We start from the raw sequence: 21,956 nt of genomic DNA on the forward strand, positions 1-21,956 counted from the left end.
CAGAAAAATTAAGTATGTTCATTGACACAGCGAAATGTTTTCACCCTCCATGTAACCTTCACAGTTTCTGTACAAAATCTATCAGTCAGTAAACTATTCATCTGCGAATGCTTACCAATTATTATGCTAATGCATTACAATACATTACAGTGAATTCTTTTTAAATGCCAGGAAATGCAGCTGTCTGGCATTCTACCTCGCCTGTATTATGGAGCTATCAATAAACAGCAGAGCATTTGCAACTGGATTTTGACTGCTTTGTCAGAACTCTGCAAAAAAATTCTTATCATTTAATATTATAAAGAAATTCTGGAATTAAAGTGGTGTAATGTATTCTCCAGGCAGGGGACTGAAGAATGGCCCATCAGCACAGAGCCGTGTCAGGGGTGTGCTCTGAGCCAGCGTGTGCAGGGACATGAGGTGTGTGGCACAGGGTGCTGGGGGCCGTGGGAGCCCAGAGGTGCAGGATGTTCTGATGTGGAACTGCTCCTCAAGTCTCACTCTTTTGGGAACTGAGTGATCCTAAAACTTCACCTTGCATATGTAGACTGGATGGAGATACCAGGCTGTGTCTGGAGTATGGCATATTAATAGTTCACACTGAGATGATTCCTTCCCCAGACCATGGGAACCAAAAGGAACTCTCTCTCTTTTGTTGCCTGATAGAGGAAATATTCAATATTAATATAAATTTGGCTGTTCACTAAATCACCCAGGGATGATATGATAAAAATCCCAATTTATTATCTGGAATTACTATCTCTTGTTGGAAAGATGAAATTGCTTAGTCTGTGTATTTTAGATTTCATTGCATTTTTAGTGCCCTGCCTGTGCTGAGCGTGTGCAGAGCAGCGAGCACCCAAGTTTGCCTTCCCAGCAGCACTTTCTGTTCCCTTCCCTGAGAACATGTGCCAGTCCCCACCCAGCCCCTCGCAGGGCTGTGCTGTGTAGGCTCCCAGAAATGTACATACTTGGTATTTTTAAACATTTGCAATTGCATAATGCTTTAATGAATTCATTTATTCCTCTGTAGCACACAGAGCGTTGCAGGGACTGTGCAGACATCGGTGCTTCAGAAGCCGTCTGGGCTCCGAGGGGCCCTGCCCAGCAGGCTTTGGATCCCTGGAGGACAGGCCAAGCCTGGCTGCACTCAGGGCTCTGTCAGATACGATAATCACATCCTCAGGCAGAGGAAATCTCCATTTTCTCCAGGAGGTACCGCCTGGGGCCAGCAAATGCTGCCAGAGCCTGGTGGAGCCGAGCTGGTTGAGCACAGACCTGGCCTCCAGCCGGACCTGCCGAGCATTCCCCAGCTGGCAGGAGGTGGGGATGGGAGCAGAGCAGGAGCACTGGTACTGCCACAGAAGCAAACCTGTCTGTGGGTACCAGCTCCAGCATTCCAGCAGCCCTGCCTCCCCTGCAGGGGGCCCATCCCGGGGGCGTTCTGATCCGGGGATGATCAGGGTGCAGCCAGACCCTCATCTCGGCTGGTCCCGGGGTGTGCAGCTCCCTGCAGCACCCAGCAGTCAAGGATGTTCTGCAGGGGCCCCTCTCGCCATCAGCCCCGTGGCTCCTACCCCTCCTCACCCTTTCAGATTAAGGGGAGTTGTCTCAGTGTGGCAGATGGTTGGGAAATCTAAATCAAAAATGCAAAGAAAAAAAATGCAGCTAGAGGCACCCATCAAAACTTCTCTGGTTCCTCTGTTTGTCTTTTCTCAGAAGCTAATATCCATGAATTTGGTTATTAGAGTCATAATGTTATAATTATTTCATTTAATTCTCTAATTATCCCTTGTGATTAATCCTGACCATAACAGGAATGTCTGTGAGTCTGGAAGGCATGTTCCAATAGATTCTGCATTATGAATGTTAATTTGACTTAACAAGGATGAGAGCCAGAGGAAAAGAAACCAAAAACCATGAGGGTTTTGCTTCTGACTGAATGCAGGGTCTTTTCCTGCCCGTTTTTGGTAGTAACTGGGCCAGGAGCCCCAGTTTCGGCTGGTGTGGATTCTGTGACTTTGGTGTAGTGTTGGGAATTGTGTGTCTGGGGGGGAAGCTGTGCAGAAGATGTGAGGGGGGACAGAGGTGGCACAGGCTTTGACAGCCCCGTGTCCATGTGTTGTGTCCGTGTGTTGTGTTGCTCCTGCTGGAAATGTCCACGGGCAGAGCACGAGCCCATGAGTGGCACAAATGTTCTCCTGCACCTCTGTTCCCACTGACCTGTTGCAGATGGATCTGGTGTAGAGTTTCACTTTGGCCAGGTGATATTTCAGTGTCTGTTTGAGAGCTGTCTGAGTCCATCATCCTATCCCATTTCCCCTTGTTTTATCAGCTGCACAGTTCTCCTGAATCCATTTGCTTCAGTTGTTTCCAAAATGAGCTGTGTTGTTTTGCAATGAAAGTTACCAGGGATAGACAAATTACCCAAATTTACTAAATAGTGTAAACCACCTGCGTACACAAACTCACTTTTCCTGTAAACAAGGAACACCTGACTGTGTCTGGCTTTCAAGGGTCTGCAAATGCTGTTCTCTCAGTATTTCTTCAGGTGCCTGCAGACGTTTGCACATCGGTCTCCCTAGGGCTGGGAACTCCGGGAGTGCAGGGATAGAGCTCAGTGTCTAATTTTAGGTACTGAAATGTGAAAGATTCAGCCAAATGTGACAAAGTCTCCCGCACAGCCTGTGGTGGGAATTGAGGCTCGGCAGAACCTCCCGAGGGGCTCCTGTGTCCCCTGGGTGGCTGAGGGCAAACAGGGAATTGCCTCGGGCTGTATTACAGATACATAAATTAATGCTCCCTGATTTGACCCGCGCATTTGGTCACAGTTGAGTTCCCCTTGCAGTAAGGCCACAGTGACTGGGTTTGTCACCTCTGTCCCCCTGCACTGAGCCCCATTGCTGCCCACTTGCTGAGCACGTCTGTGCACGCCGAGCTCCTGCCCCTCCCCTCCCACCTCTGTCAGCATTTAAGCTCCCTCAGGTACAAATGTGGATCTGCAGGGCAGTGCTCCTGGCTGGAGCAGCTGTGCCTCTTCCCAGTGGAGTGGTTCCCCTTCTGGGCAGTCCATGGAGAAGGTGGAGCCATTCAGGCTGCGGTGCCACCTCCTCCTTAGCATGGACAGAGCCAGACAGAGATCCAGATGTTGAGCAGCTGCAGAGGGCACACACAGCTGGTGCAGGGCAGGCTGGTGGGAAGAGACTTGTGCAGGGACAGACTGCAGCCCTCAGCTGCCAGAAAGATGATCCCATTTCCACTGAAAAGTTCACATCTGACAAAATACTTTGCTGGGCTGTCTCAGGTATCCTTGGGCTTGTGGAAGCACTGCAGGAACAGGGAAGGCTGGTGGAGGCACTTACTGCACCTTGTGGTGCTGTGAAGGATGTGCTGGGCAGTACCTCTGAGGGAAGTGCTGGCAGATGCTTTTCAGATGGAGCCACACCAAGTTCCCCAGAAGGAGCAAAGCTCATCCTCTGTGAGCAGCACCATCCCCTGGGCCGCCCATTAAAGCTGTGGGGGAGTTCCCAGTAAGGAGCCACCGAGGACGTGGCTGCAGCACCAGCCCCGAGTCCAGAGCAGCCCCGCCCGGGGAGCCAAGGCCCCTTTGCTGTGTCTCTGGCAGCCAATTACTCATCTCCAGTGCCACAGTCTGTTCCTAATTCAGCCGTTCAGGGGTTGTTGAAGGAAATAATGCAGCAATGTCCTCTCAGAGGGAGCCTCAGAAACAATATTCTAAGAGGCTGGAGAAAATTAATGCAACAGCGTGGTGTTTACTAGCCCCTGTCACTGCCCATGCCTGAAGGACTGACTATTAACACCTGGTCAATAAGAAGATCCTTCTCTACAGATTTTTTTAAAAGGCATCAAGGATGGTACTGAGGAGCGTGAAAATAATCTGATTAGTATGATGTCTCCTTGAAACATTTCTGAAACGTGTGAAGTGTTACTTTTACTGCAGGGTACTTTGCTGTCACAAAGTGAAAATCGAAGTGCAGAACAACACAAAAAGCAGAGATCCTTAAGACACGGAATAATGAGCCCATAAAACCAAACAATAAAGTTAAATAATTTACCATAAATATCGAAAACTCTGAAATTATTCTCTACATTAACCGTCCATGTTTAAAATGATCTTTGCATTCACCATGTCACAGATGGCAACATCAGACAAGAGAGTCCTTGACAAAATCTCGCTGTAATTATTCTTTCCACAGCTGCAGTTATTTTAATGCCTTTTCAGTTAAGCTGAAAGAGACGCACACGTTTTATAAATAAGGGCTTTTAACTGGTTTGACAATGAAGCATTTGAAACCTAGTGTGCAAAAAAAACACCCACCAACCCAAAAACTTTCGCTGCATCTTGAAACCTGGGAGAGCAACTGTGAGGACGCAGAGCAGGAAGACAACTGGTCTTTCTACAGCAATATTTAGCAATTAAGGCTAAAATTATATTGTTTGTGGTGACTTGGGATAGCTTTTACTGGCAACTTTCAGAGTTGCTCAGATACAATCCAACAATTTGGTTTATTTTGGCTGGCAGCTCAGAGGAGCACTTTCTCCATTGAGAAACTGCCTCTCAAGGACAGACAGGGACTGACTTCAGGAGGAAAATACAGCTTGGATGAGGTCAAGGTTACACACTGCTCAAGGCCAAAGTGCCCACTGCAGTCCAAGTTTGGTTGGCTTTTCTGGTTTGTTTTGGCTTTTCCCAAAGTGCTTTAAATCATGTGGAGGGCCCTTCTCCCCAGGGAACATGCCGAGCACTTGGCCTCCCTGCCCCGAGGGACTCTGGCCAGCTGGCTGACCACGGCTGTGCTGCCATGGCCAGGACGAGCTGCTGGGCAGGGGCTGTGTCCCTGGGACAGTCTGCTCTCCTCAAATCCCATTTCTCAAACACCTCATTCCCCAGCTCCATGGTTACACCCTGCTCAGCCTTGCCCTGCCCTGCCACTGCTGGGATTCCTCTTGGGATGCGGCTCTGAAAGCCCCAGAATGTTTAAATAAAAGCAGGCTCACTTTGGAGTAATCCTGCACCTTGTCATTCCCATCTGCTCAGAGAAGTCGGGGAGTTTGGGATGTATCAAGCAGCACAGCTGGGGACTCCAACAGTGACAAAAACTTGAGCTGAAGCACCAAAATTCCAGTTGCTGCAGGAGCCTGTGGAAGTGCAGCCAAGCCCAGCAGCCAGCAGGACTCTGGGACACCTTCCTCCTGCTCCCAGCTCTCTGGGAAGCCTGCAGAACACCTCTCCCCTAAATCCATGTTTCAGGAGCCTGAATAAGTGGCCATATTTTTTAAAGCTCTGAGCACTCAAAGCTCTTGTGGAAAACAAAAGGAGCTGAATCCTCTGGAAGTGAAGTTCCTCCGCTCCCAGCAAGTTGCAGCTGCTTTTTTTCTCTCCCCATAAGCTGTCAGTTAGTTTAAAACGTATGGAGATGCAGCTAAAGCCGTGGGAGCTGTGCTGGGAGGATATTTCCCCGTTTAAACCAAATAAAGAAGTAAATGAAAGAGCGGGAGATCGGTGGGAGGTTTTTCACTGTGGAATCCTGGCAAGCTTTGACGTGCAGGGACGTGGCGGTCCCCGAGCCTTGCAGACTGGGGAAGCCTGATTAATGCAGGTTATTGTCGGGGAGGCCTGGCTTTTATGCTCCACACTGAAAGGCACCAACCCTCAAAGTATTCAGCATCACACAATAACAGATTGTGTGCAGTTGGCCTCAGAAAACAAATGTGCTCTCTCTTACACAGGATTATAGAGCATCCGTCAGTGGCTGGCGTTAAACACCACCCGAGTGTGTGTAATTACCGATACACGACATCGAAACATCATTTTAAAGGAGCTGGAACAACAAAAACAACCAGGAGGTTCCTGTTTCCTTTTCACTTAAGCATCCTTCCTCTCCTAACCGAGGTCCCAGGTAACAGCCTCCTCCAGCCCCCGCCTGGGAGGAGAGGGCTGTTATCCCGGATTTCCCTCCCACAGCCAGGATGTGGCTGCATCAGCCACCACTCCCAGGACCAGGACATTTCCCTGCCAAAACCTCCGCTGATCCGCTTATTAGATTTAGACTGAAAACGAAATACAACTGCATAGCTGAGAGGGGAAAATGGGATTTTTATGAGACACTGTGACCTGGGTTCATGGGCAGCTCATAAACATGGGCTTGCCTCGAAATCCCCTGCAAAACCCAAAGAGCTCCTGCACACAGATCCCTGTGTACTTGTTTTATCCATCTACCAAAGGAACCAAGGGTGTCAGCTCTCTCTAGAAGTGTTTGGTGTGCTCTGGGGTTCCCTACCCCTGAGTGGCTGCACCAGGTGCCACAGTGAGGGCCTGGACAGTGACCCTGGGGAGCAAAATCATCTCTTATTCTGCCCTTTTTGTTGCACTGAACTGCAGGATCAGCCACACAATTAAGAGCTATATTTAATTACTTGAATAAACAAACTGTACTCCTGAAAGAGACAAGATGCCTCGTGGGGTCCCCATGTTCCTCAGTTCTGAATCTCAGGCTGATAATTGAAAGCAAAAAAAATCACTTATAAAAATTAACTGTACATCCCGCCGTGGAGCAAGCACAAAGCTGTTGTCACTTCTGATTTAAAAAAGGCTTGAGTTAAAGGGGGCTTAGAGTATTATATTTTATTTGAGAGAGGCAGAGCAGTCACTTTGTGGACTGCTGGCTGCAGGTGGATGTCTGAGGGCTCTTCCACGGAGCCTCCTGTGACAGCCTGGCACAGGGCAGGGTAATGACACTGGCATGGCACCATGTGCCAGATTTATGATTCCAGCTGCAGAGCAGGGCAGACCCAGTGCTGCTTGGGCACCCAGCAGGGAGGGTTTTCAAGGTTCCCAGGAACATCAGGCAGTATTTTGGCCTTGGTGCACCTTCCAAGGTTGCTCCTCCACACCAGAACTTGTGGCCAGAAGGGGCGGCAAAGCTGGAGGTGGCTCCTGCAGGGAAGGGCCTGGTGCCGATTCCTGTGGCAGGGATGAAGCCAGAGCTGCTGTGAGGGGCAGCTGCTTCCAAAGAGCATCCTTGACTGTGAACAGTCCAGTCCTGGAGAGCTCTGGCATCCAGACCTGTAAAGTGTCTGTGGCCCAACCTCTCTCCAGAGCATCCCGGGATTGAAGCCATCCCATACGGGGCAGGAGCAACCCCAAGGCCTGAGAGCCCCGTGGGGTCACCATCCTGCCCCGCCTGCCCACATGGACCCGCCGCTCCAGGATGTGCTGATGCACAGAACCCTCTCGTGTGGGTCTGGCTGAGCAGCCAAACCATTGAGAGCTTATTGCAGCCTCCCTTTAATTAAGTGTCTCAAATAGGATGTAATTGGGATGTAATAGCACGCGCTGTTGTACATTAGTTAAATACGAAGGGATTATTAGGAGCACGTTTTAAAGGCTTTACAGTCCCGGATTGAGTAAACAGTTGTTAAATTTCGATAAATAACTTCTAAAATATACATTAAACAAGCAGTTAAGTGTATTTAGGATACTCTTTCTTCCCCCAGAACTGCTCCAGTCAGAGAGCCCTGGGTTGTAATCTCAGTATTTCACTGGTAATAGGGTTGTGGTTGTTCATATCTATTTGCTCTGCCTCAAAGACCCTGCCGTGGTGCAGCAAGCTCAGCTGCTGACATCCAGAGGCTTTAAACCCTCCCCATTCCCACAGCCCAGAGGAGCTGGGAGTGTGCTCAGCCCTATTTTACAAGTACAGAATTAAGGCACAGAAGAGCAAAGCCATTTGTTCAAAGCCATGCAGGGAGTCTGTAACGGAGCAGAACAGGAAGCAACGACAGATCAAAAAATGCTTCTCTAAAAACAGGGCTTTGAAAATCCATAAAGGAAATGCAGCTCTAACAAACTGTTCTGTTACGATCAAAAATGCAATTAGTGATGACTGACTTTGGTAATGAATGTACGAGTGTCCCACCTAACCCACATCTCCATCCCTTTGCTCCTTCAGCCCAGGGAGTGCCAGCTGGGTGCGGGAGGGACAGCAGCGGGTGGGCACCACGGAGCTGTGATCCTTGGAGGGTCTGTCCAAGACAGCACACGAGAAGAGGTGTCATCACCCTGGGAACCCTGGCAGGGGACAGTCTAGGGCTCCCCTCCCCTTTGGAAGGTTGATCTGGAGCTCCCTGCTGCTCCCTGCAGCCGGGGTGTTCCTGCAGGGAACGATCGGAGCACCCCGAGCAGCAGCCGGGTAAAAGCTGCTCTTCTGAAAAGTGCCACAGAGGCACCCTTGGCATTTGGGGGACAGGGAAAAGAGGGGGTGGCACCCTTGGCATTTGGGGGACAGGGAAAAGAGGGGGTGGCACCCTTGGCATTTGGGGGACAGGGAAAACAGGTGGCACCGCCGAGCTCAGCCTGGTTGTGCTGGTGAGAGCAGGAGCAGTGACGGCTGCACTGGAGGCTCTGGTACAGATGATGCAGGGCTGAAAAAGCCACCGGGGCTGGGACAGCTGGTACTGCCCTGGACTGTGTCCAGGACAGCTCAGCACCAGCAACCAGCCCTGAGTGACAGAGCACACGGGCACGTGGGATGTGCAGAGCCCCTGGACCTGTGCCAGCCCCATCAGGGACACTAAAACATCGCTAAAATCTTGCCCCTGCTCCCACCTTCTTGCCCAGAGCTTCATGCTCCTGTTCTCCTCCTGGAAAACAACCTGAACTGAACTACTCCTTTGTGAATTGAGGCACCTCCACCGCTCCGCACTGTTGAACAGGCAACACTAATGAAAAAGCCGAGAAGTCGGAACTCTTCAACCAAGTGCTCTGAAAAATTAATGAGAAGCTGCAGAAGAACATAAATAATCCGTGCTCCCCATTAGAGGTAGTTAGCACCATTACAGGGATCCAGGGAAAACCTGCCCAGGCACCATCAGCCATTCTGCCTTGGAATCCATCACTGTCCCATGGGCTTTGTCAGCTGGAGTCAAAGGACAGTTAACCCTTTAACACCCAGGCTATTTTGAAATAATTATTGTTATTATAAATCAAAAGCGACAGCTTAACCAGTCACAGAAATGGAGATATATATAAACCCAAATGAAGTCACATGGCCTCAGAGGAAAAATCATTAGCTCCCTGGTGGGTTTACAAGTAATTTGCCAGCAATAAAAATGCAAAAACACATTTTGGTGTGCAATGATCATAAATAATCCTTGGACAAGAATTCTTTCCAGGACTCACAAGTCCACTCCCTTAATGGCAAGTTTTATTACCCTGGTTTCTCTGTGTTCTCTTACAAAATGTTGCTGTCAGAACAATTTACAAATTACAACCGTGTTGGTATCAACTTCCATAATTCGTATGGAAATTGGTTTCCCCATGAATACTCACAAAGCACCACGAGTCGTGTAACCACATAGAATGACCTTAATAATGCAGTCAAAAACCAGAGTCAGGTGCCTGGGCCAGCAGTAAATATCAACGGGCACAGGCTCGGGGCAAACTCCCACGTAAAGTCGTCTGTGTGGAACCAGTGGTGTGGTGGTGTCAGCTGCGTGCCCCGCGTGTCACCTGGGCTGGTGGCACTTCACAGGATCTTTGGGAAACCAGGACCATTCTGAGGGTTTTGTTTCCAAGCACTGCCAATGAGCACAAGTCCCACCCAGCTGCTGAGGAAATCTCTGAATGCAGCTTTTTCTCAGAGTAGCAGGAAGTACAGCTTGTTCAGATCTCAGCTGGGCTCATCCCGTCCCTGCACTCGGGAGGCCTGAGTGTGCAGAGGGGAGCTCAGCATCCAACAGGAGGTTCACAGGAGGGAGTGGCCCTGCCAGGGGCCTGGTATTTAGGCTGGACTCAGTTACACCTGCCCGGTTCAGTCCTAGGATTTGTGACTTTAATATCAAGTGAATTTGGTAATTTGTGCAGGGACAAGCCCTGAGATCTCTCAACACCATTTCTGGACAACCCTTTCCCCGAGATGTAGATGAATGGGAAAAGAAACTACAGGTCCTATTTCCAGTCAAATATTATGAGCCAAGCTGAGATGCCACCACAAAGCAAAACATCCAAGGACTCGTTCTGAATTTCATCTAAGCAAAGATGACAAAACTGATTTTGCAGAAATAAAAATTTGTAAGAAGAAAAGTGCATAAAATGAGGGAGAAAGGGATTTTCTTTCCCTATAAAGGAAGAGCAGATCTTTAAGATTTTATAGACCAGAGATTTAAACCAAGAGCCTCCTTTTTACAGGTCCCTGTTTCAGCTTAAAATGGTAATGGTGTTACTGCAGAAACAAATGACACAGTAATGGCTCCTGGAGCTGCAGGAGGTGCCGGGTTCTGCATCTCAGAATGGGGGGGACATGGATTTGCAGGATGCTCCTGCAGTTTCCTATGCCCTCCTCTCACCCAGGACATTGTGCCCTGTCCCCCAGCCGTGGTGGGAGCTGGGGTGCAGGCATTAAGTGCCATCGTGATGGGAAGGAGGACTGCGGCCATCGGCTCCTGAGAACTCTCTGGGGTCTGCCACATCGCTGGATTTCAGTCTCCAGTTAAGCTCTGAACTTTTTATGAGAGGGTTCAATTCAGGAAAATCCTGTCTCTGTGCCAGACAGTTAAAACTGTGAGTAATTAAGGGAAAAACTTTTCCTGCACAGAAAGTCCCAAACACGTGGCAGTGGCAAAATCATCAGCGCTCCTGCCATCATAAACCCACTAAACAAATTGGATTCTGAATGAAGCACATGGAACAGTGACCTCTGTGTACAACTTATCTTGACCTCAGAAAGTAATGGCATTTTGCCTCCAATTCTACTGCTAATTGCAAATGCAGAATTCTGAATATTCACAGTTGAGAAGGATTCATTGCTTGACTGTTTCAGAAGTTTGACAAGAGCAAGGTGCCCTGAAGTTCCTCTCCTTGTAGGGACAGTGTTTGCTGAAGTTCCCAGACCTGTTCTTGGAGTAGTTTCCTGCCCAGCCCAAACAGAGGCAGCAAACACCCAGACTGTGGGAGGCTGAACTCCTCTTCCTCAGCTAAACCATCCATAAGTCTCAGGCTTGACAGCTGTGATTCCTCTGACTTCCCACGGTGCATTCTTACTCAGCCCTTTCCCAGCTCACAGAGGACAGACACACTATCTTCCACTTACCCAAGTCCTTGAGCTGCTCTAGACCAATGTACCACTCAAGGGAGGGGGAATTACTCCACCCCTGGGCTGAGCCCCCTCTGCCGGGCCCAGGCACGGCTCCGTACCGGGGCAGAGATCCCAGAGCAGATTAAGAGCAGTTAAAGCAGCCCATAATGCAGAGCAGAGACCAGGGCACGAGTGACCTGAAGCATGATTTGCAGTGAATGTCTTTCTCATAAATAGGAGAGACACAGTGGGACGATTACGCGCCCAGATTTATCTCCTCAGCTCCGTGTATATCCTCCTGCGCTTAAAAATGTCTCCGTGCCCTTTGCGTTATTGCATTGCCCTTTACACTCATCGCGCATAAACCTCTCAAGTACCGTAAAACTTACAAGGTGTAATAGAACGGCGGGGGTTTCTTTTACACACCATAAACAAAAGTCACTGCAGAAGGAGCGCAGAGAGGGAGACAACGATTCAGGAGGAAAATATATATACAAGTGCACATACATACACTTAAAATCCTGAGCTGGATTGATTATCTGGCATTGATGGATCACTTGAATGTATTACGTAGATAAGGAAATTGATTATTCAATAAATCACTGTCGGCACTAAGAATCCAGTGTTCAAAAAAAAAAAAAAAAGAGAAAATATTATAAAACTGTCTCGTACAGGCAAGGAAAAAGCTTAGGCTTTTAAGGTTAATCATGATATACCTTTTGCTGCACATGCGATGAAAGAACATCATCCCGGAGTCCCGCGGTTCTAAGGGCCCGGTGTCCTTCCCAAAGCTCCCGAGGAAGGAACCCCCCTTGCGTGGCTGTGGGGCTGTCCCTGCGGAGCGCAGTGTGCTGGCAGCAGGCAGGGTGACCTGGCAGAGCCCCATCCCTGGATGGATCTTGGAGCACCCTGGTCTAGTGGAAGGTGTCCTCGCTCATAGCAGGGGGTGGAACAAAATGAGCTTTAATGTCCCTTCCAACTCAAACCATTCTGGGTTTCTATGACATCCAGTCTCGTTTCCTCTGCTGAGCAGGTGCTGTGGCTGTTTGCTCCACTCAAAACAAAATCCACCCTGTTCCTAACACACAACTGCTGCTGCAGCCAGGGAAAAGCCCCCTCAACCCGTGTGCCCAGGCAGGCACGGTCTCTCACAGGGGGTGGAATTTAAAATCACTGCTGTGACTTCCCTCTGAGTGCTCTGAATTTACTGCAGAACTAACCAACAAGTCTAACACTTCAGTCCCAATAGACAGCCGTAACTCAGCTAAATTTGTGGGTTATACCAGATTTTATTTACTGTTTCATCCTGAGAGAAAAGTACGAGCTGACAGCCGTCTATTCATTAGAGTGGGGGAAGCCGCCCACAGTGACGCCGGTTCTCTCACCGCACACTTCCACGTCTCTAATCGAGGTTGGATTTTGCAGTACCAGCTTTGTTATTGTAACAGTGACGTACTTTCCTACTCACCTGGGGGCTGTGAGTTCAGAGAGTTGCTCTGTTCACCTCCAAGTCCCCAGTCTGAAAGGACATGCTGCAGCAATCAGATATCATGAGCAGCTAATGAGTGTCCAGTGGCCTCATCCCACTCCTTACTGGACATGGGAACCACTGTTTACACCGAGCTGCTGCAGGGGCACCACTGCTGCTCCTGAAGCTGATGCTTGCAGGTGTCAGGGATGGAAGGCAAATTGAAATCAATCTGGCTCGAAAGCCTTCGTAACACGCTGAGTGCTCTGGTTGCAGGGGAGCTCAGAGGGGGTTCCCAGGTGCCCAGTTTCCAGAGCAATGTGCCAAGTGCAAGGCCCAAACTCAGGAATTCATCTGAACACTTGTGTAATTTAAAGTCTTTGTTTTGTGTCTTTTATATTAGCTGGTTTATCTGTCTGCTAAAGTCCTCCCTGAAGGCACCCACACAGTCCGGGTGTTTGAAGCCCAGTCCTTCCTGCTGCTTTCCAGGTCACTCTGCTGTCCTGAATGTCCTGGGCTGATACAGAACGTGCTGGTTCCTCCCTTACTACTTCCCAATTGTGATTTTTATTCTGTGAATCTGTCCCCATGCAGAAGGGTGCTGGTTGTTGGCTGGGGCACAGCAATAAAACCCGAAGTCTGGGGTTTGGGTGCCTGGGCTAAAGTATTAAATAATACAGATACAGGTGGTGACCTCTCTCGCTGATGGTCCATGTTTGCTTCCCTCCCTTCCTGCCAGCGCTGCAGAGGCTGAGCAGTGTGGGGGAAGCTCAGAGCAGCGCTGGGGTTGCCTCTGACGCAGGGGTACCCCATGCTCTCCTCAGCCGCCTTTGCAGCTGAACTTGTCCTGATGATCTTCCCTCCCAATGACAGAGCAGTCACATCTGTATTTCTGTATTCCTGCACAATACCTTGCTGCAGATTTAAAGCCCAAGGACCCAGGTAACACTCAGCATGGCGAAAGTCTCGTGGTGCAAACCTGAGCAGCGAAGCTGTGGGTTCCCTGGGGCAGCACAGTGAGGGGGGCAGGAGGGGGCAAAAGGGATTAACAGAGGCAGCCACAAGAAAAGCTGGTGCAGGAGCAAAGACAAAGCAATGAGCTGAGCCCTCTGCTTTAAGAGCTCTTACTTGTGCTTGTGCTAAGGACCTGCCTCTATTTTATTCTTCATTAGGAGTGTTAAATACCGGCATATTATCCCTGTTTTGACTGTTAGTGAATACCAATATCATTGCACGAATTCCCATCCCATCTGAATCCTCTCTGTGTGAGCCCAAACCACAACAAGCCCTGCCTGGCAAAGCAAGCTGGAGTCTCTAAGGGGCACAGCACTCCTGTTCCACACCTATTCCCCCTGGCAGCAGCGCTGTATGGCAGTTCTTATCCTCACCTTCAGCTCCTCTCAACATTTGCCTCTCTCCCCCCTCGCCCATGGTTCCGGCGCTTTCAACTCGCTATCTGCCTTTCCCAGAGACTTCCACCGCCCATCTTCTGATGTGCAAAGGGAAAAGCCGTCTCGACAGCACCGCGTTAAAGCTGCAGCCAGAAGGAGGGGAAGGAGCTGGCACAGCGAAGCTGGTGGAGACTCGCAGTGTGCTGGATCAGGAGGGCTCAGGCTGGCTACAAACACCGGGCTGTGCCGGGTTATTCGGTTTCGTGTCTCCACGAGAGACTCCAGCATCGCAGCTCTTCTGGCACAGCGACTCCGAGCAAACGCCGGGAAATCCGTGAGGATAACGCTGCTGGTGCGGGGAGGGCGGCGGGAGCCGCGGCCGGGCAGTGCCCTCTGCCGATGCGGGGCCCGGCGCCAGCCCTGCGCCACCGCATATCGCGACAGGCGACAGCAGCAGGGCTGGACTTCGCTTAGCAATGCTAATTCAGGGAAACTGCTGCTCTGTAGCCAAGGAGCATTTCATTTCCCAGGGCAGGAGGGACCCAGCTTCACTGGAGACTGAATGACTTGAGTGTCGCTGTGCCTGGCTTTGCAGGAACATTTTCATATCAGCAACCTCTGCTCAGTTTCCTCAATAAAAACACCCAGAGTTGGAGAAATTAACTTGATAGAGGTCGATGTCCACATGCTGGTGATAAAACCAGATGTGGCACAGCAGCACAAGAGGCAGCTCCCACACCGAAGGCATGTTTGTGTCAGTGTGTCCTGGTGCGTGTCTGTGTCCCCCAGAGTGTGTCAGTGTGTCCTGGTGTGTGTCTGTGTGTCCTGGTATCAAGTATGTGCATCCACCTCTCTCCATGCACGTGAAGCCCACACAAGGCTCCTTCACCCCTCGAGCTGTGCACACTCCAGCACAAGGGCTGTCCGTGTGCTGGGCAGTCTCTGGGGTTATGCCCACCCTGACAGCAGCCCAGCACTGAGCACGTCTGGTTTGGAGTCTCTCCTGCTCTGTGATTGATGAATGAGAGTCTATTCTTCTCTGGTTTGTGGTTTGATCTTAATTTCCTGTATGAAGTTCTCAAGAGGATGCCAAGATCAAATAATTGGACTATTCCGCGATAAAGAGTTAACATTGTTATTCAAATGTATTCAGAATTAATTTACCACCAAACAATTTACACTGCGCCCTCCTATCCTGCTGAAATCACCAGAATGCATCTGACACACAAAGTATTTCATGACCTGAAATAACTTTATCAACCATTAAATGCTTAAGCAGAGAATGTGTGGCCTCAGAAATGCCCGTGGGAGTGCAGGAGAAGCTACAAAGGCAGTAGAGTGATTTAAAAACACCCTGGTGCTGTCCAACTCTGGGCTGTCCTGCCACCCTCCCCTCACTCTGATCACCAGGTACAAACTGAGCAGAAAAGCCCTCAAGCTGCCTTTCCAAGGATTCCCTCTCCAGTATCCACATCCCCCATGGCCATGCAGCTCCCAGCCCTTGGGCACTGCCTTTTCATCCTGGAAAAGCCTGCTTTTGCCTTTATTTTTAAAAATACAACTTGGTTTGCAGAGTGTGGGAAGGTGGTTTCAAAATAAAATTCCTGACAGACATAATAAGCCTCAGAAAAACCAATCACACAGAGCAGGATAATTATCCACGGGATTTGTTTTCTATGTATTTATATAAAATAATCAATGCTATTTTTCCCACACAGACACCAATTTGATTGTATTTTCTGTGTTACTTGCAAATCATACAAACAATCAATGCCCTGACCCCTTCTCTATGCAAGCAGAGCTTAGAAAGACACTACAAGAAATAAAATCCGATAAATTCCTCATGCAGGGCTGTTTGTTTAAAAGCTTTGCTGGAGACTGATCATGCTTACAGCTCCTTCAACGATACAAGTGTGGGACCGACAGACATGCCTGAGGTGGGATTATTGCCACAAATATCAGCAGAAATAGTAAAAACCCGGCACAAAAGCACGGACCCGGAGGTGAAGGTGATTCCTTTTAAAATGTAGAAGGACAGATGACCCCACTCCCTGGCCCAGCACACTCCCCCTGCAGAAGGGCAAGGAGAGCCCACAGGCGGGGCTGGGATGACCCAAGGGCAGGGCGGGCTGGGACCGGCCTGTCCCGCTGCCCACAGAGGGGGTGGCAGGTGCCACGTCAGCTGCACTCCCAGCAGGAGCAGGGTGGCCGAGGGCAGTGTGGTTTTGAGGTCGCCTCCTCAGCAGCACCTGAGCACAACCCCACCCACGAGTCCCCAAATCCGGCGCTGCCGCTGTCCTGCCGGAGCCGGGGGTTTGCTCTTTGCAATTTACCCATCCCCGTCCGCTGGCATCTGATCCGCGCCGTGTGCCTCGCTGACACACCATCCATCAAAATAATCACTCTCAGTAATTTCTGAGGATGCTTCAGCAAGGCAGGTGGCTGGAATGGGTCTGCTGGAGCCGCCAGTCCTTCCGGCTCCACCTGCGCCACCGATTCCAGTTATCCCGCCCTGCTTTGTTAGGGACGGTGCCATCAGCTGCACAAAATGGCACCAGGCTCTCGTCTGTCGCGCTGAAGGGTGTTACCACTGCTTTTTAATCCAAGGGAAAGGTTAGATAAATGGGCTCACTACGGCACCCGAATCACCTCGCAGTCCCTGCTCGTACATACGAGGGGCACGGTCCTGCACACCCTCGGCTGCTCCGCAGCCCTGCAGGCCGGGGCAGCCTCCCGAGCTCAGCCGCAGGGAGGGCTCCCTCCCAGGGCATAAACACGGAGCAGCCCCTCTCACACCACTACAGTTATCCATCTCTGCTCCAGAGATGCTCGGAGCTGAACTGAGCACTTGGAGCAGCTCTGGCTGGTGTTTTCTGATACAGCGTTCTCAAATATTTAACAGATTGCGTAATAACCGAGCAGCTGTTGAATAAGCTTCAGACACAAACTCCTGCTTAAAAAGAAGCCATCCAGCAATGAGGCACAGATTTTCTTTGTAGGGGTACATGTATAGATTATGTTTAGATGTGTATATTAAATATTTATATTTTACTCATGAGAGAAAGAGCGCTTTTGGCTTTTCCTTCCCTTTCTTAGATATCTCTCCCTGTATTTATTTTAATACTCAGCTTCACAGGGAAAAAAGAGAGCTTTGAGAAGTTACCTGCTTTCTCCCTGGTTTGATTTTCAGTGCTAAAACAATAGTTACTTAAGTGTTCTCCACTTCTTGGCATAACCTAATAATTAAAATAATTACTTGAAAGCCAGAGTAGCTTTGCACAAATTAATGCAGGGGAAGAAGCTGCAGTTTTCCAGTGGGCTGAAAAAGAGGTCAAAATGATGCCAGTTTTAGCTGAGAGAGAAGGTAAACACTGATCTCCCTGCAGCCCTGATTAAAGCCTTTTTCTGATCTTTTAAGTTTCTGATTTTACTGATCAAGAAGGTGTCTCGATGAGGGGCTGACTGTTGGGGCATTTCTCAGCAGGTAAAGCCAGGCTGTTCCTGTGGAAGGCACAGTGGTGCTGGCAGTGGCACAGTGGTACTCCTGCACCAGGCAGCCCTGCCTGCCTCCATCCTTGCCCGCCTGCCTCCATCCCTGCCTCCCTGCCTGCCTTCCTGCCTGTCTGCATCCCTGCCTTCCTCCCTGCCCGCCTCCATCCCTCCCTGCCTGCCTGCCTGCCTTCCTGCCCATCTCCCTCCATCCCTGCCTGCCTTCCTGCCCACCTCCCTCCATCCCTGCCCACTCGCCTGCCCAGTGAAGGGGAGCAGAGCTGCAGCAGACCCAGGTGCTTTTGTGGAGGGCTGGCAGCAGTCTCTGCATTGAAAGCTCCTCTGTCCTTTTGTGCAGTTGCTTTGAGCCTTGTCTAGAAAACCCATTTTCAGGACAACTGAGGCACTGAGACTTGAGACTCAACATCTCCACAGAGCCCCAGGGATACTCCCGGGGCTCAGTATCCCCCATGAGCCACGCGGGCATTCCCGGGAGTCTCAGCTCCCGTGTGCCCTGGCAGCCTCAGCCCATTCCCCCGCGAGCATCTGCCACAGCTGCAACAGCCCCTGCCCTCCTCCTCGGAGCGTCGGCCTGGCAGCAGTCGGCTCTGCCCACCAAGAATCAGGTCCAGCGCTGCCAAGCCGAAAGCAGGAGGAGCTGCCAGCCCAGAGCCCAGCTGCGACAGCCCCCCGGCACACAGCCCAGGGTGCCCACGGGATCTGAGCCCTGGGACCCGCCGGGAAGGGAAACTCCGCCGCGGCACTGCGGTGCTCTCGCTGGGGACAGGCTGGGGACAGGCGAGGGGGGCTCACACAGCAGGACGCCTCCTCCCCGCTCCTGCGGTGGGGCTGGCAAAGCCCAGTGTGCCCTGCCAGCAGCAGCAGAGCCTTCCTGGGAGTGAGTTTCTATGGCACAAAACATTTCCAGCTGTTCCAGGCGGAGGCTGAGCATACCAAGCAGCTTGGCTCTAATGAAAGTTCATCAGCCACCAGGGCCCAGGCCCCAGAGGCAGATCCATTATCTCTTCCACCAGTATTTCTGGCACTACAATGTGCACAGGACCACATCTGCCTGGAGCACCCCGTTCACAAAAGTCGAGGGCAGAGCAGATGTTCACCCTGCAGGTATCAAGCCCTTGTCCGTGAGACGATCTGGGCCATGCAGTGGCTCCAAACCATGCTGGAGGTGACAGTGTTTCACTTCAGAAAGCACCTGTCCCTCAGGACCAGCATTTTTCTCTTTCTGGCTTTCACATTGCTGCTGTGCAGTTGCATTGGGATAAGTTCAACCCATTTTTTCCACTTCAAAATTTTCACAAATCTACTCCATTTTCACTGGTTTCTCTGGGTTAGAATTTGAACCCTGAAAAGGCAGGTAAACCTGTCCTTGTAATTTTTACTGGGCACACAACAAATCCCTGGGAATATGTACCGATGGCAGAGTGTATGGAATGTAACAGAAAATCAGCACCGTTCTTTACATGGCATGCTTAAAACAAGTATCTCGTTTAATTAGAAAAAGAAAGATCGCAGACTCGTTCCCAGGCTGTTATCTGTGCAATTACTTTATGTAACATTATTAAAAATTAATTTTCCCCAGAACCTCAGCAATTTAATGAAACACGCCTGGTCCTCGGCAGCAGCTGCGGTGTAACCAGCCCACTGGCATCCTCCAGGCAGTGCAACTCGGTGCCGCGGGACCCCCGCGCTGGCTGTCCCTTGTTGTGGGCACATCCAGCCCGGGGTCGGATCACCTCTGCACAGCACCCCTACTGCAGCAGGCTCCACACCCCTCCTCGCACCGGCTACTGCAGCCTCCTCGCCGAGGCTCAGCATCCCCCCTCTTCAGGGGCAAAGCATTCCCCTTCTCCGGGGAATCAGTACCTCCCTCTCCGGGGGCACCGCATCCCCCTCTCCTCTTCACCCGGTGCCCAGCACCCCCATCGCACCGTGCCCAGGGCGTCCGCTCGCACTGGGCGCGCCGCCCGCTCCGTGCCGGGACACAGCCCCGGCCTCGCCGCGCCGCCGGCACCGTCCGCCCCGGCCCCGGGCAGCGCATCCCCCGCGGCGGGACCCTCCGCCCCTGCACCGGGCAGCGCATCCCGCGGCCCGGGTACCGCACCCCGCATCCCCCGCCGCGCCCCGAAGTTCTGCCGCCGCCGCCGGCCCTTACCGATCCGGATGACATGCGGCATCCCGTGCGAGCTCTGTCCCCAGAAGCCGCCGACCAGGAGCGCTGCCCAGTATTCCCAGAGGACGCGGCGGAGCGCCGGCCAGAGATGGGGCATCGTTGGGGAGGGCGCGGGCCGGCGCGGCCCTACGGCCCCAGGGGCAGCGGGGACTCGGGCGGCTGCTGCTGCCCGGGGCTCAGGCGGAGCGGCCGCTCGGCGCGGGGGCCGCGCGGCTCATGGCACATCTTAGAGCGGCCGCGCCGGCCCGTCCCGCGCCGAGCCCTCGGCTCCGGCCGTTCCCTTCCGCGCCGGGCCGAGCCGAGCCGGGCCGGTTCCGCTCCGGGTCGAGCCGTGCGGTGCCGGTACCGCTGCCGGTGCCGGTCGGGCGGCACCTGCGGAGCCGGGGCTGCCGGTGCGCCCCAGGAGCGGCTCTGTCCCCTCCTACCGCTGATGCGCGGCTCGCGCAAAGCCCCGGAGTGGAGCGTGCACACACCGACACACTCACACCCCCTGACACACACACCCCCGACACACTGACACACCACTGACACCCCGGCACACAGCCCGGCTCCGACACGCACCGGCACCCGCCCGCTCCCCCGGGGCGAGGGCAGCGCCGGCGGCGGGCGCGGGGCGGGAGGCGGCGGGGACCCTCGGCGGGGACCGCGGGGAGGTGGCGCAGGAGTCCCGGGGGTCCCGGCAGCCCAGGGTGTTCGGTTCCCTCTGCCCCCGACGGGTCCCTGTCTATCAGATCGCGGGGTGCCCGGTGTCCCCCGAGCTCTCGGGGGTGCCTGCTGACCCCGGGTGTCTCCGCCGGCGGGCACCGAGCGAGGCGGGGCAGCGAGGCTGAGGCCGGGCCCGGCGCCCCGGGGGACGGGCGGGGCCGGGGCCGCTGGAGCGGCGGGACCGAGGCGGGCACCGGGCCGGGCTCCGCAGCTGGGAGTTTAATGACCTCGGTGACAGAGACAAAGGGCTGCTCATGCCGCGCACCGGGAGCTGCTCCGTCAACGTGCTAGGCTAGGGCGAATTTCTTTTTTTCTCATTTAAATAATTTGATCTATTCCATCATTTCCAATCGCTCCCATTTGCCAGCTGTCTACTAACTCCAGCCTGGAACAGCTGAAGAGCAAATCTTTAATTTTCTTACAAACATACTATTACTCTTTATCGGCTCATCTTTTTAATTTTCCTTGCCCGTCTCTTTCCCCAGCAGCAAGCTCGGCGTGCTCCGTGCTGGCAGAGACGCCAATCGCCGTCCTGCGCTCCGCTCCAGAAACCCATCGCGGAGCAGGCTCCGCGAGCCCGGGTGTACGGACCGGAGGAGGGGACTGCAAATCATTATTGGTCTAAAACTCAAAGAGAAGTTCCTGGGTGTTGCCTCTGCCAGCAGGCAGCGCGCACAGTGCCTGCTGCAGCGAGGCAGACGGGGGGATCCCCTGCGTGCCCATCGCAGCGGTGCGTGCTGTCTGCTCTCTGGCTGTTTGTACAGTGGGGGATTGCCAGGGGATCTGACAGCCGTCACCAACACGGAACCGTAAGGAAACGCCGGAAGAGTCTCTGGGGGATCTGCACGCCCAGGGCAGGACCAGCCCCGCCCGGAGATGCTGCCGTGCCTTCCCCGGGCCGTGGTGTAGCTGGTGCCTCACCTGAGGCGATGGGAAGGTGCCCCTAAGCGTGGCCTGGGGTCTCAGCACTGTGTCACGGTGGAGGGGACTTCTTAGTCCTACCTAAACATCGAGCCAGAGGCGCTGCTCAGCCTCCTCCAGCACTAGGCACGAACTCGGTCTCAGAAATGGTTGTTGGTGTTGACTGAGGGCAGGGCTGAAGCCCCAGCCCCCAGCAGGAACCTTCCTGCCAGTGCCAAAGATGGATACAGAAAAGGGTGGCTGTTGTTAAGGGGTATTTTTATCTCTCCTGACACCAAAATGGATAAGATTTAACAAAGGGCATGGAAGAAAATTTCTTTACTTACTGCTTAGGCAAAGAACAGCTGTTTCTGTGAATTTGTTATAAGGGTAAATGTCACAACCTGGTGAGTCTGTGCACCTGGAGATAAAAAAAGTCCCACAAACCTTTGGGTAGGGAGCAGGTAGAAAGGGCTGTTTCACCTGTGGCTGTTCTTTGCAGACTCCAGCACATAGAGAAGAGGTTTGATTCTGTGGAGTGTTTAAATTGAACTGTAGCTGGGATGAAATATACTTTGGATGCTGCTACTTACTTTTCTGCTGGCACCAGGCATTGGTAAGGCTCCAATTTCAACCACTGGATCCTGCTGCAGGATCCAGCATCATTTATTCCGTATTATCTTATTTGATTACTGTCTGATGGGTGTATGGAGGTC

The 21,956-nt window shown here is 52.2% G+C and overlaps 1 protein-coding gene across 1 annotated transcript in view; it reads right to left on the reverse strand.

Annotated features, from left to right (window-relative positions):
- GRIK3 (glutamate ionotropic receptor kainate type subunit 3) overlaps positions 1-20,040 on the reverse strand; it is an 85,826-nt gene extending 65,786 nt beyond the window's left edge. The window contains exon 1 of the mRNA XM_050326300.1: positions 19,618-20,040. Coding sequence (XP_050182257.1) covers positions 19,618-19,732 — 115 coding nt within the window. The 5' untranslated portion in view covers positions 19,733-20,040. The remainder of the gene's footprint in view (positions 1-19,617) is intronic.
- Between the last annotated feature and the right edge of the window lie 1,916 nt (positions 20,041-21,956).

The sequence above is a fragment of the Myiozetetes cayanensis genome, unplaced genomic scaffold (assembly GCF_022539395.1).
Source record: "Myiozetetes cayanensis isolate MyiCay16 unplaced genomic scaffold, myiCay2020 scf31, whole genome shotgun sequence".
In the NCBI taxonomy this organism is placed as follows: Eukaryota; Metazoa; Chordata; class Aves; order Passeriformes; family Tyrannidae; genus Myiozetetes; species Myiozetetes cayanensis.